The sequence below is a fragment of the Microtus oregoni genome, unplaced genomic scaffold, assembly GCF_018167655.1.
Source record: "Microtus oregoni isolate MIOR12 unplaced genomic scaffold, Mior012 000015F_ref0000493, whole genome shotgun sequence".
In the NCBI taxonomy this organism is placed as follows: domain Eukaryota; kingdom Metazoa; phylum Chordata; class Mammalia; order Rodentia; family Cricetidae; genus Microtus; species Microtus oregoni.
Genome location: NW_024543074.1, coordinates 33,171,532 through 33,186,693, shown reverse-complemented (window position 1 = coordinate 33,186,693; position 15,162 = coordinate 33,171,532). Strand labels below are relative to the sequence as shown.

At 42.6% G+C, this 15,162-nt stretch overlaps 1 protein-coding gene across 2 annotated transcripts in view; it reads right to left on the bottom strand.

Annotated features, from left to right (window-relative positions):
* The window catches only part of Myocd (myocardin), a 95,035-nt gene that overhangs the window by 58,146 nt on the left and 21,727 nt on the right, over positions 1 to 15,162 (bottom strand). For both annotated transcript variants that reach the window (XM_041665427.1, XM_041665428.1), the window contains exon 2: positions 816 to 881. In XM_041665427.1, coding sequence (XP_041521361.1) covers positions 816 to 881 — 66 coding nt within the window. The remainder of the gene's footprint in view (positions 1 to 815; positions 882 to 15,162) is intronic.

Genomic DNA, 15,162 nt, shown 5'->3' with positions numbered 1-15,162 from the left:
TTACAGGACCGTCGGTCCCTTCTGTGCTCAGGAAAAAACTCTAAAGAAGTTTTGCTCCAAAGGTCTCTGCTGTTCACCATATGGATGCTTAGCTAATATGAGGGCCGCTTTTGAATTACAAAAGGGAAAGCTTGAAGATTATCAGCTCTGGGCAGTCCTCGGGCCTCAATACGCCCCTATACATATTAACCACCATAGTCTTGCCTAGGGTACAGTCTGAGAGCTGTATATTAAACACTGAAGCCCAGTACTGTGCAACTATTCACATTTCTGCAGGTGTTATTATGAACACTGATTTTTGTATTTTATTTGGAGAATTAATATGACCTAGAAGAATTGGAACTGTGATTTCATGTCTGGGACACCTTCCCCTAGACAACCAAGAATTAGTTTTAATTGTTAGAAAATTTCAAATAATCTTCTAAAACCTGTGATAATCCTTCTTTGGCTCAAACTTTGGGCAGTAGTTCAATATTATAGTATTCATGCTAGGATAGTATTGCTACTGAGTCTTCTACAAAGGAAATGCTTGACAATATTTAATTAATTGTGGGTTCAAATAGCTGAAGAGCCAGAGACGCCCACCATCCACTGAGTTTACCTGGGAGTAAATCTACTATATTGGAGTCTTAGGAACAGCCTCTATATAGGCAAGCGTAGGAGACAAAACATCCACAGCCTAGATGTCCTCGGATTCAGATTCCCGGGGATCTCCGCTGAGAGATACATCGCCTGAGACTAGCTGATCTCTAGGGTCTTTTTGTCTCCTGGATATCACAGCTCTGAGGGGATGAGGAAAAGCGGCGGGTACTCACGTGGTATCAAGCCTTGGTTAGCCAGCTGCTCCTGGGTCCTTCGCTGTTGAAGCCGTAACTGTAAGACTTGGAAAAGGAAGCACGAGTGTGTGAGTTGGGACAGAAGAACCACAGTCACATGTTTCATCACACTTTCCTAGCCCTTCCGGTTTAAGGTCCAGAACAGCTTTGAACAAGATGGTGAAGTACATTGTTATTTCTGAGGCAGACACAGAGAGAAGCGGGAGAGGAGCAGGAGGCTCGCAGGGCAGCGAGTCTACTGCAGCTAGAAGACTGGGCTCCTTTGAAGAGACTGTTATTCCTCCACACGGTGTTTCCCCCTCTCTACTACACTGTTTTCTGTGATGGATGTGACCCAGTGCTAGCTGGGTGGTAGCCTGCGACTCCAAACGGGAGACAAAGCGAAGAAAACATCAGCTGCGAGGGAGGACCCGCTGGAGCCCAGATCTCATCGCCACGCCTTAGTGTGCACCTGGGCACACTGCTGACTCTCCTGGATCTCGGATTTCTCATTTGTTATAGGAGCCACACCCACCTGTCAGCATTGCTATGAAGCCCAATAAAGCAAATGTATTCACAGAGCTTAGCAAGGGCCTGTCAGCAATGCTATCGTTAGATGCTAGAACTAGTCTGGGATTCTTGTGGGAATTTAAAGGTTATCGGATTTATGCCTCTCTTAGAAAAAAAAACCTATAAATTATCCAAACATTATATTATGTACATGCATTAGATATTCATAACACAAAGATCATGCATAAAACATGTACCTGTAAAATGTTAACACTGAATAGTACAGGATTGTTAAAATGTGAGTAGAATATTTACAATTTTTTTCCTCTCCCTCAAACACATTCTGCCTTTGGAAATACAGCTTTCCCTTCATGAATATTCTACTTTCTCAGGAAGATTCTGGTTTTCCCATCCCAATCCTTGGCGTCGGTTGTTGGGAATAAGAACGTACATTAGTCGGCCTCCATTACTGTCACCAAATACCTGATGTAAACACTGTGGAGTGGAAGGGCTCATTTAAACTTGTACATTCAGAGGTTAAACCAACTCTGCAACTGATTAAAAACAGAAAACGTTGAACAAACAACACACACACACACACACACACACACACACACACACACACCCTGAAGAAGCAGATTGCAGAGAACACAGAAGCTTGGACAAATGACTTGAAGTTCCGACTTTGGAAGCTTAGGCTTGAAGACACCGGCAGTGAGAAAAGTGACAGAGACACCTAGAACTCCGGAAGCAAATCAAAGCTCAAACTCTTGGTCAGAAGCATCAGGGACCGGTGTTCTGCTGAGTCCTATCAACTGCCAGAGTGAGAAGAGAGGCTCAAGCAAGAGGGCAGTTAGGAGCGGAGGCCCCTAGCTCTTCAGGATCCCCCAGTGTCACACTGATTCCTATTGTTTCCATGGGACAGACTCTAGACACAAGGGCGAGAGCCAGCTTGGTTTACGTCTCGGTGGATTAATTGTCTACCATGATAAACAGACAAAAATCTGTTATTTCCAGAGGACTGTGATAGACTTTGGGGTTATATAGCATATGGCTTGTCCAATGTCTGGGGAACAATTTAAGATTACACACAAAGAAACAAGTCATTGTAACACATGCTAAGTGGAAGCGACAAAATAAAATAAACCCACGTTTTGGTCTTGGGTTGGGATTACCCTAGGGTTGGGATTACCAGATGAGGATTTAAAGGGAGTGAGTTTTCAGCCATGCTCAATAAAGTCAAAGAAGCAATGATCAAAATGAAAGAAAGGATGGACAATCAAACTACAACACACATAGAGAAACGAAATGGGAATACTGCAAACCTATCTGTAGAATGGTCTGGAAAACACTATTTCGTGGAAAATGGGTTTGCTAGGTCTGTAAATGACAAAGGGCTGAGTCGTCTCAGGGGCCCATCAAACTGAAGGAAGAAAACAGATGGAATTAAGTGAGCAGAATCTCAGGGGTTTATAAAACAATATCCAAACATCTGCCTCTGAGGAATTAAGACTGCCAAAGGACGCACAGCAGACGAAACGGTGGCTAAACGCATGACTAGGGAGGTAATGTCAGCTTGAATAGCCACAGGCTTCTCATCAGAACTCCGGGAAGATGGAAGATCAAAATGAACCCTGAAGCTCTCAGCCTGCACAGATGCGCCCTGCAGGGATGAAGGTGGAGTCAGGTGATGTTCGGAGTAAGGAAAATGATGACACCAGCTGCCAGCTCACGCTGTTTCAAGAACATGGAAACTAATGCTGAAAGGAAACCTGGGTATTCAGAAATAAGGATATGAGCAACACTATCTAGAAAACATTTAAGATTTATTCCTTTCTTATTAATTTAAAAAAAAACGTGTCTATTGGGAGGAAGACTGAGCACCGCCTGCTGGCGTCCCCGAGGAGCATGGATGCAGTGCAGACAGGATGGCTGTAGGGTAACAGACCTGCTCTCCTTGGGTCTTGAGCTTCCCACAAAGGTCCTCACGGCCAAGGCTTGGTCTGTGGCCTAAGTGCTCGGGAAGGGAAGGACTATTTAGAGCCCAGTAAGGAAGCTGGGTCACTAGGGGTGTGCCCTTGGATGAAACACTGTGTCCTGACCCCTTCTCTCGTTCTTTCTGCTGTTCGAGATGTGTTTCCTTCTCTGCCACATGCTCCTGTCATGCTGGGCTGCTTTCTGCAGGCCCAAAGCAACAGAGCAGCTGGATCATGGACCGGGACAAGACAACCTCTCTTGTTTATATGTTGATTATCTCAGGTACTTGCGACAATACGTTTTACTAAAACGGGTTATTGACTACATACTTTCTATAATATTCACACAGTGGTATGACTTCAATAATAAAAGCTAATAATACATATTATAAACCCCAGAGCACCCCTTCCCAAAACAGAAATACACCTTTAACAGCCAATAAAAAGGAATGCTGGCTGATTCAGTCATGGTGGTACACACCAGTAGGATTTGCTGAAGGAGGAAGAGGAATGAGGATCATGAGTTCAAGACCAGTCTGGGCTACACATTCTTGCTGGGTGGTGGCACACACCTTTAATCCTAGCACTTGGGAGGCAGAGGTAAGCGGATCTCCAAATTTGAGGTCAGCCTGGTCTACAGAGTGAGTATTAGGACAATCAGGGCTACATAGAGAAACCCTGTCTCAAAAAAAAAAAAAAAAAACTAATAAACAAACAAGCAAGGGAATGCTAAATTACCAAAATAACCCAAAGGAAGAAAGAAAAGAAACTTTGGGAAAAAGAGAAACTAGAAACCAAATAATACAGTGAGTGGAAGCTTTAGACCTCACTGAATCAGTCATCAGAATGAAATTTGCTACGAAGACATGTTCAGAATGGGTCTTAAAGGAATGTTAGTTAAGTTAGTATTTCCTATCTTATTATAAAGATTCGGATTAAAATGAATTGAAAATGGCTTGCCACTCAAAAAGTGTCTGAATATTAACCTTCATCAGGCGATGAAAGGAGACAGAGACAGAAACCCACATTGGAGCACCGGACTGAAATCTCAAGGTCCAAATCAGGAACAGAAGGAGAGAGAACATGAGCAAGGAACTCAGGACCGCGAGGGGTGCACCCACACACTGAGACAATGGGGATGTTCTATTGGGAACTCACCAAGGCCAGCTGGCCTGGGTATGAAAAAGCCTGGGATAAAACCGGACTTGCTGAACATAGCGGACAATAAGGACTACTGAGAACTCAAGAACAATGGCAATGGGTTTTTGATCTTACTGCACGTACTGGCTTTGTGGGAGCCTAGGCAGTTTGGATGCTCACCTTACTAGACCTGGATGGAGGTGGGTGGTCCTTGGACTTCCCACAGGGCAAGGAACCCTGATTGCTCTTTGGGCTGACGAGGGAGGGGGACTTGGTTGGGGGAGGGGGAGGGAAGTGGGAGGCGGTGGCGGGGAGGAGGCAGAAATCTTTAATAAATAAATAAATTTAATAATAAAAAAGGATAAGCCTAAAAAAATAAAAAAATAAAAATAAATGAGGTAATTTTGCTGTGAACAAATAATTAGGGATGTTGTATTAGATAAAAACAAATTGAAAATAAAGATTTTTGGCTTCTGTTTTTTTTTTTTTTAAAAAAAAAAGTATCAAAAAAACCTAAGCGATGGTTAGAATATCGCACAAAATGGACTTCGAGTCAAAGAGCTTGCCTGATGCCAAAGGCATTTTAGAGGCAGGTGAGATGGCACAGCAGGACAAGATTCCTGTCACCCAGGCTTCCCATCTGAGTTCCATGATAAGACACAAAAGGACTCCAGCAAATTGTTCTATCCTCCGCATGCGCACCGTGGCACACACGCATACAAAATAAATGAAGAAATGGTTTTTTAATGTGGCATTTTAGAATTAAAAAAATGGACAATCACTAGTAAGATATTGCAATTGTACACGGACAACATGAGTGTGTCCTCTCTCAACATTTGATTCATCTAAATGAAAAAAAAAAAAGTCCCCAGCAACTCAGAGGAGTTGAACAGTATGTGCAGCCTTATCTTAATTGACTTGTTTCTTGGCTTAGTCACAGAACCCTGCCCCCAACAACTGCAGACAACAAACCCTACCAACATCAGAAGGGCTTCGCTCACTCAGGGCGTGTTCTCTGATTAGACTGGAATTATTTAGAAATCAGGAGCTATATGTTGCTGAGAAAAATATTTGACTACGTCCTTTAAATAATTCAGAAGCCAAAGAAGAAAGCACAGGAGAAATTAAAAGTCCTTTGGCCTGAATGACAATGAGCAGAGGAAGTAGTTTCTGGAGAACAGCAACCACCATGGTCAGAGAGAAGTTCAACTCTATATGCTCATATGGGAAAAGAAGGAAGGCTTAAGATTAGCCACCCAAGATTCCACCTTAAGAAGACAGAAAAGGAGTGTGTCCCAAATGATAAATAAATGTTACTAGAGATTGAATCTGTGTGATGGTTTTAATAAAAATGACCCTGTCTTAGGGTTCATATTGCTGAGATGAATACCATGACCTAAAAGCAAAGCGGGGAGGAAAGGGTTTATTTGGCTCGCACTTCCACATTTCGGTTCATTATTGAAGGAAGTCAGGATAGGAACTCACAGAGAGCAGAATCCTAGAAGCAGGAGCTAATACAGAGGCCACAAGAGGGGCACTGCTTGCTGGCTCGCTCTCCCTGGTTTGTTCAACCTGCTTTCTTATAGAACCCAGGACCACCAGCCCAGAGATGGCCCCACCCACCACTGAGGCTGGCCCCACCCCCACTCATCACGGTTTGAGAAAATGCCTTACAGCTGGATCTCATGGAGGCATTTCCTCAACTGAGGCTCCTTCCTCTCTGATGACACTGGCTTGCGTCAAGTTGACACACAAAAACAGCCAGTCCAGGCACCCATAAGCTCACACTTTTGGGTGCTCAGTGCCCAGTTGGTAGAACTGATTAGGAGGTGTGGCCTTGTTAGAGGAGGTGTGTCACTGGGAGTGGGCTTTGATTTTTATTTTTCAAAAGCCCACACCAGGCTTGGTCTCTTTCTCTGCATGCTGCCTGTGGATCAGGATGTAAAGGTCACAGCTCCTGCTCTAGCATCGCGTCTTCCTGCTGCCAGGCTTCCTGCCATAGTCCTCTGAAACTGTAAGAAAACCTTCGAGTTAAGGGGTTCTTTCCCTTGGTGTCTCTTCTCTGCAATAGAACAGTGACTAAGACAAACAGAAATCTTCAAAAAAGAAAACAGACATAGTAGAGAAGCCTAGCAAAGCTAAAAGCAGATCTCCAAAATGAACACACTTGTATCTAGACTGATGAAGAAAAGTAGGATAAATGAACCTATGTTACAAATAAAAAGTGGAATATAACTACATATCATAGACATTAAAAAGATAAGAAGAAACTATCATTAAAGATTTATGCCAATTATTTTAGCAACTCACGTAAGTGGACAAATTTCTTGAAAACTACAGTTTATCAAAACTGATATAATCAGAAATTCTGACTAACATGTATTAAAGAAATTACACTGAAAATCAAAACCTCACCCACTCTGAATATGGCTAAACACCTTTAGGCCAAAATAATTTTGGTAGTGATATTTTTCAACTGTTGCTATAAGAATATATTATTCGCTTCAAAGACCTGGATGGAGGTGGGTGGTCCTTGGACTTCCCACAGGGCAGGGAACCCTGATTGCTCTTTGGGCTGACGAGGGAGGGGGACTTGATTGGGGGAGAGGGAGGGAAATGGGAAGCGGTGGTGGGGGAAGAGACAGAAATCTTTAATAAATAAATAAATTTAAAAAAAGAATAAATTATTCAGGAAACTGGAGAGACAGTTTTGTCATTAAGAGCACTTACTGCTCTTTTAAGAGCCCTGGGTTTGGTTCCCAGAACCAGACGGTGGCTTACAACCATCTCTAACTCCAGTTCCTGGAGAGCTCCTGCCCTCTTCTGACTTCTATAGGCTTCTACATGTGTGTGGTACACAGACATACACTCAGGCAAACACACACACACACACACACAAACATATATACACAAACAAATAAACACATCTTTAAAAAGAATAAATTATTTTCTAAGTTCTCAATCAAATAACCTCCACATTCCACTCATTTCCACAGTTGTAAATAAGAATATTTGATTATTTGGTCTTTCAATATCATGATTTTTTACCCTAAAAAGTAAAGCATTTAGCACTCTCTGTTAAGAGCAGCAGGTTTGAAGTGTTTCAGTTCTCTAAACATTAATATTTTGACTGAGACTGAGCTCAATGAAGACAACAAAATAGAAACACGAGAAAAATCTAGAAAAGGAAGTGGCAGAAGTTGGTGATACAAAAGAGAGAACTATACCTTTCTCTCCCTGAAGATTGTTAATGTGAGATCCTTCGAGACGCTGGAGAAACTCAGAGGTTCCTCAATAGAAGGAACTAGCTGCGTAAACATTTTGCCCTTGGGGATGGACTGTGGTGGGAACTAGCTGCATATACGTTTTCCCTTGGGAATGTGGCATGGCCTCATCAGATTCCCAAACAGAGCAAAGGCCTTCTAAGTTTAAGACCACGAATGCAGAAATCTGAAAATTCGAGAATTCTAAGAATGTGCATTAGGGTCATGGAGTTGACCAACTAATTTGAAAAGGGTGATGAGCTTAAGTTTCGACCATTTGAGTTTTGGAGGTCCCTGTAAATCATAAATCAATTGCCATACTGTCACTTACGGGGCTTGAAAAAGTTCAGAGGTGAAGACTTGGACACTGATTTTGGGTATCATCTTGACAGGATTCCTAAAGTAATAGGGATAGATTATCCAAGGAAAGAGACAGTAAGAAGAAAATAATGATAAATGAGGACCCTAGGAGAGACATACATGGATCTAATCTACATGGAAAAGACAAGATCTCCTGAGTAAATTGGGAGCATGGGGACCTTGGGAGAGGGTTGAAGGGGAGGGGAGAGGCGGGGTGGGGGGAGCAGAGAAAAATGTAGAGCTCACTAAAAATCAATAAAAAAGCAAAAAGAAATCTTATCATGAACAAAGAAAAGATGCTTAAGAAAGAACCCAGAGTGAATTAACTGCATGCACCTGTTATAATATGCCACAGTGTGACAGCTGATACTATCCATGTTTAAACTCGTTTGCAGGTTTTTACCTGTCATGAAGACTGAAAAGCACTGACCCACTAAACAGCTTCCGATTGTCTACTTTATGACAGGTACTGTTCACTGTTAGCATACGGTGAAAAAGACCGTGGTTGTTAGTGTCATGGCTCAAATATGCTAGCTGGAGAGATAAACTTAATTTCCCTAAATAGAAGATCATTTTATTCCCCGCTCTTTTCTTTTTCCCTTCTTTAATTTGGTTTTGAAAAGCTCTGTAAATGCTCCAAAACTACAAAGTTGTGTGTGTGTGTGTGTGTTTTACACAAGTACATAGTTCTGTTGATGGGCATATGAGTTCTGTCAGATTTTTGGAAGTCTTCAGAATCTTCAAATGTCAATAATAATCAATCTTCTCAAGTGGTTACCAGCATGTTGCTTACCGCTAGTGTGCAGACAATATTATAAAGAGAGTTATCCCAAAGCTCAGTTAGCACAGGATTGCTCTGTGCAGTGAGCTACAGGCCTCCTCCTCCTTGTGGCTGATATTTTTTCCTTCACACAGTCTCTATTTCTTATATGACTCTTTTCCCCCATCAGTCTAGCTCCTCATAAGCCTAATACTGCCAGATATAGCCTTGCCCTGCCTCGTGTCAGTCTACCACATGGAGTTGGAGTTGGGAAGGCTCATGGAGACTATATCTCTAACTTATCACAGCAGATTTAATTGTGTGGCTGGTAAACCATACAACTGATGCTTACTAAACGCTTTCCTATGTTCACTGATTTGTAGTCTTTTCTTCCTTTGTGAAAACTTTAACACCAGGCACGATCAGCTTTTAGGAGCTAAATTCTAATGAGAGTTCATTTATGTCTTGTACCAATCCTTCTCTTTCTAAGCAGCAAAAGTACTAAAGATTTTCTGTTTCCAGGTGGTCAGCTAAGCACACACTTCTTCCTGTCAATAACAGAATTAAGAGAAAAGTCTACATCTACACTGGAAAGCAAAGAAATACTTAATCACAGAAACTAACCTATAGAAAAACAATAACAACAACAACAACAACAATAAAACCAGTCAAATAACTGGAAGTCATGGGCTCAGGACTCCACTGTGGCGGATGGGTCCATCCAGGGCTAGCCAGGCAGCTAGTCAAGGTGCTGAAGAAGGTCAGCCTCTACCTCTACCATGGGGTGTGCTCCTATTTTACCAGATATTATAGAATAACAATCCCATAGACTAAGACATTGTTTTAGTTTAGCTATGTCATAATAATATCTGATTTGTGAGACTTTAAACTTTATGGGATAAATGTGGTAATCATGAGTTCTCCTGCATGAGCTGCTTTTTATTACTTAGCTATCACAATGTTTTCTCATATTATTTCAAACCCTTTAAAATACACTACGGTACTAGTGACAGCATGTTTCCTTCTTCGTTTCTGTTCTGACTATCATCTGAGTTGCTGAATAGCCACCGCAGGATATGTAGTTCATTTCCAAGCTCTTATGTTCTGTAATTGTTTCTTGTGTTTTTTAGATTAATTTTTAGTTTGGCACACAAAGTAATGATTTTCATCACGGTATCTCACTTTTTTAAACCCTTAGTATGAAAATTTCTGGTTAGAATAAGAAAAAACTACCAGGAAAATGAATAATTTTAACAATAAAACTAACAAAAGGAGAGGAATTTCAGTTGCTGCATTCTGTGTGCAATCAGTGTTTCTAGATTTCTGAATGACTATTGCAAAGAAACTTCCAAACGTTTACCAGCAGAAACAGGAGCGAGCACGCTTTGGAATTATGTTTCTGCCCACTCCCTTTCCAGTTTTGGTGGTGCTGGGGGTTAAAATCTGGGTCTTGTGCATTGACCACGCTTTTTTTTCTAGGGCTTTAAAGAATTTATAGAAATGAATCTAGAAGTTGAGTGATTCGGTCACAGGAAAGGCGACATCTGAAATCTTCAAGTGACAGGTGCTCTAAAGGTGCTTCTGATTTTCTTCCCACTACAGTGCGTGCCTGGTCCTTGCTGGTCTTTTCTCACTGAGCCACTGAGGTTCTTCCATCCTCCGAAGGTTAAGAACTGGCAGCTCGCTGCTCCACGTCTCCAGCCTAGAGCAACGCCCAGGATGAGCTTGCCAGGGCACTCTCTCTGGTCTTGTGTAGCTTCTTCTCCAGATGTAGCAGGCTGGGAGGTGGCAGGTCAGACCTCAGTGGCTCCATCCTTTCACGTGTCTGCTTCAGTTGGCCTATGCAGAGCTCTGCAGCTTCATGGTGACGCCATGCCCCCACTTCTGTGCCAGTGGGTGATACCGCTATCTACTTCCGCATCGCCATCAGAATCAGAGTCCAGGGGCTCGCTATATCTCTGTAGCAATCTCGTCTCAGGGCTGCAGTAGTTATTAATAGATTATCCCAGACAAGTGGGATAGATCTCATGTCTGGTAGGAAGAATCTCATAATAATATGCTTCCCTTAAACTTTTTTTTTGAGAAGTACTTCATAAGAATGTTTCCAAATGAACTCCAGGAAAGAGTGGCAGGTGCTAGCACCACAAGAGGAGTACTCTCAAAGGAGAGGAGCCATGTATCCTTAACAGTTCTACATCCAAGAGACCTAAGTCCTTCCTGTTGGATGGCAATTAAGTGTTGCACGTATCCCTGCAGGCCACATAGATCAGATCGGTCAGACTAAACACCTGCATGCCTCTGGGAACGGGACTGGGGGATCCGAGTCCTGGATGAAAGTGAGAATGTCTGCAAAAGCTTGAACTTGTGACCCAAGAGACGACACTCGCCTGTGCCCAGGAAAAAGGACAAGTGCCATTGTGCTGTCTCTTGAGCTCTTTCTCTCACCAGAGAGAAATATTAGGAGCGATGGACATCATGGCGTTTTCCCTGTCATAGAAACTTCTCCCTCTTCTATGTGCCCAGTGCTGTTGCCAAAGGAAAGCAGCACAGCGGTACATAGGCAGAGGGGTGGCAGGCGGACACTGTCTCTGCTCCTCTAGCTTGGGCCGAGTATTCACATTCTCATCATCTTCATAGCAACGCGATTAATAGTAGAAGCAGGATTGGGATGGGGCCAACCAGGTAACCTTTTCCTGAATTCGGCAAGGTTATCAAATACCCTTATGGTAATGACATGCCTTCACCGATATGGTAGCATATTTTTGTACACCAGCACTCACAGGTCTGAGGCAGGAGGATTGAGAGTTTGAGGCCAGCCTTGTGAGAGAGACCTTTTCTCAAAAAGCAAAACAAGAAGTGGCTACAGAATAAAAACTCCCTGGTTGTTTCAGGTTAGGACACCTGACGAACAGACACCTTGGGCCACAGTGGAAAAACAAACGCAGATCTTCCAAAAGAAGCCTGCCTCGTAGGGGCCTTGCCGTGGGCTACTGTGCCCAGGAGGACACACCTTGCTAAGAAGCAGGAACTGAAGGCACGGGGAACCTGGCTTCATGTAAAGGGCTGGGAAGACGGAAGGTGGGTGGAGAGAAGGGGCTGGCTCCCATCCAGTTTTTCTTCTTCCTATCTTTCTGATGTTGGTCATTTCTGATCATTTCTCATAAGGAACTTTATTAAAGGGACTGGTCATCACCAAGAACGTGAGGACGTCAGTTTCAGAGAAAGAGGTTCGATACAAATGACCTCCTCCTCGGAGTCCTCCAGTCACCAGTATGTGGGAATGGGCATTATCACCCCAGAGCAGAGCTCCTGAGCCCCAGAGATTACCAACAGCTCAGCTGAGGCTGTGGAAGTTCAGAAAGGACGGATTCCAAGGGAGCTTTGAGACATTTAAATTTGGCCTCATGGGTGCAAATTTCAAATAGAATTATTTTGATGACAAGACATTAACTGTGACTACATTACACTTTGTATGTATGTAAATCTTTTAAAGGTTTATTTTATTTTATATGTTTCTTTGAATACCTGCAAGTATGTAGGTGCACCCCACCCTCAGAGGCCTTAAGAGGGTGAGAACCCTGAAGGGTGTGGATCCTGGGAGCTGAATTCCACCGCCCTGCTGTTTTCTGCAGAAGCAGAGATCTCTCCAGCCCCACAGTTTGTGTCTTACTGTAGCTCCCCATGTGGGGGCAGGGCCTGGGGGGCTCTTTTTAAATACAGAATTAGATGCCCCTAGAAGATCTGGCAAGTTTCATGCCACCTGCCCCGCTTGACTCAGTATTGCAACACTTGGCTCAGAATCACTGCCTACGGGGTCCGCATGGCAGCAGTCATAGAGGGTACCGTTCTCTGTGGAGTCCCCAGGTGATGGTCCCTGCAGAGTCGCTGATAAGAACCCAAGGCCCCCGAGTGATCAGGCTGTGACAGCATTCATTACACAGAGTGGTTGCTATGGCCTTGGTGAGAAGTGTTGCTTTTCTGAGGATTGCAAAACACTTTCTGTTCCAAGCCCATGCGCTCCCTCATTCCTGACAGAGTGGAAAATGTGCTTCCACGGCTGAAATGTTCTTCTTGAGCCCAGCCCAAAGATGACATTTTTAGGAAAGTTTGAGAAGAATCCTGTGGCTGTTACTGAGTCACGGTAGAGTGGAAATGGAGCTTGGCTATTTAAAGAGTTCTGTGCTACTGTTTGAAAATGTCACATTGCTAGGGAACAGCGAAGGAACAGAAAACTTTCCACTTGCTATCAACAGAGAAAGATTGTTACCCAAAGTCAAACAATGGGCTTGAGTCTGTTACCTGGCTGACAGAAGGAGGAGGCTATGTCTCAAATAAATATGATGCTCTTGAGGGCAATGGCTCATTAGGAATACAGCATGGTCGTCTCTGGAAGCCGTTCTTGCTATAATGGCTTTAAACAGCTCCCTGCCTCATTGGACCCCAGCTGCAACTACACTGAAGGAAGAGGTGAGGTGCGACCCTATCAACATTTCTCCAGCATACCTTTGACCCTGACCAAAGCCCTAATGTCCCTGGTTCCCTTCCTGGAGAATAGTGTTTGGTAGGTTTGGGGTTAAGTGAGAATAAGCTTTGAGGGACAGACAGATACAGAAATAGAAGTATTAGTAAGGGGTGGAGCTCAGTGATTGGGTAGCTTAGTGGTCGGGTATCTCAGTGGTTGGGTGCTTGCCTAACATGCTCCATCCCTAGCACCATGCACACATAAGTGTATAAATTTATAAATAAAAGAAACCACTGTGTATGAACATAGAGCTGTTAGTTGGTCGTGCAGGTGGAAGCCAGGGCTTCCAGCATGCTTAGCAATGGCTCCATCCCTGAGCTACAGCTCCACCTAAGATGTGTTTGCAAAATACTTAGTGCCCTACTTTTTAACCTATAACATTGTGTTGCTTCTTGTGTGGATGCAAATGTTTTTAATGACGACTTAGACACCAATTCTTTGTACACCAATTCTAGTTTCTGTTATAATAGGTTTACTTTTTTTCTAATAAGTAAAAATGTATCATTCTGTTGTCACAGAGGATGCTGGGAATGAAAAATGGCTTTGCTAACCTGATAAGCAAAAGTGATATCCTATTGAAGTGATTTTAATGAATCAAATATATTTTTGTGTATCTTTAAATCATGAGTATTTTTTTTTCAGTTTTGGCAAATTGCCCAATAACATTCTTGGCTAAATATTCTTTGGGGAATATGTTTGTATAGATTTGGGAAAGCTATATTTAAAGCACAGTTAAGCATAGTCATCTGTATTGTAAATTTTCCTTTGTTTCTAGTTTGTCTTTCAACTTTATTTGTGATGATTTGGGGGCATTTAACATTTCTATATCCAGTTCTTTAAAAAATCTTTTATGAAGGACTGGAGAGATGACTCAGCACCTAAAGCACCAGCTGCTTTCAGAGGACTTGCGTCCAGTTCCCAGCACCCACACAGGGCAGTTCACAATTTCCTGTAACTCCTGCTCCAGGGGATTTAATGCCCTCTTCAGGCCTCTGTGGGCACCCATACATGTAAGGCATACAATAAGCCTTTTAAAAATTAAGAAATTCTTTGATGTTTTCTACATTTTCTATAGACACAGAGAGATCTCCATTTCTTGTGTGTGTTTGTATGTGTGTTTATATGTGTGTTTATTTGTATGTCTGTATAGTACATATGTAAATATTTATTTATATACATATAGAGAAGGTCAGATGTCATCTTCAGATGTGTTTCTCTATTACTCCCTGCCTTATTTTTTAAGACAAGTTTTCTCAATGAATTTGAGATCACCAATTCAAGTAGGCTGGCTGGTTATTGAACCCTAGAGATCCTCCTGTCTCAGCCTCCCCAGCTCTAGGATAGCAAGTAAACACTGCTATTCATGGCAGCTTTTACATGGGTGCTGGGGATCTACACTCAGGTCCTCATGCATCTGTGCCATCCGCTTTACTGATTGAGCCCTCTCTCTAATCTTACATTTTTTTTAAGGTTTTGTTTCTGCATTTCACTTTCAGTGTGTCTGGAATTAATTTTAGTATAGTGTTACCAAAGGTTCAATTTTCAAACATTAATTCCATTTTTAGATATCAAATAAATTATATAATTCTAATGTCTATGCCCTCAACCTTCTTTTCTTTCTTCATATTCTGACCTTAATATTTAGTTTTGTTTGATGGCAAGCTGACTTTATATCTGATGTAGATATATACTATACACTAGAGTGTGGCAGTCTCCTTTGGGTTAGGCTGGACCTCCCTTTCCCCACTGCAGTTACACAGTCATACTTTAGATGTCCTAAGCCATTTTGGGGACCATTTCTAGCAGTAACAAGATC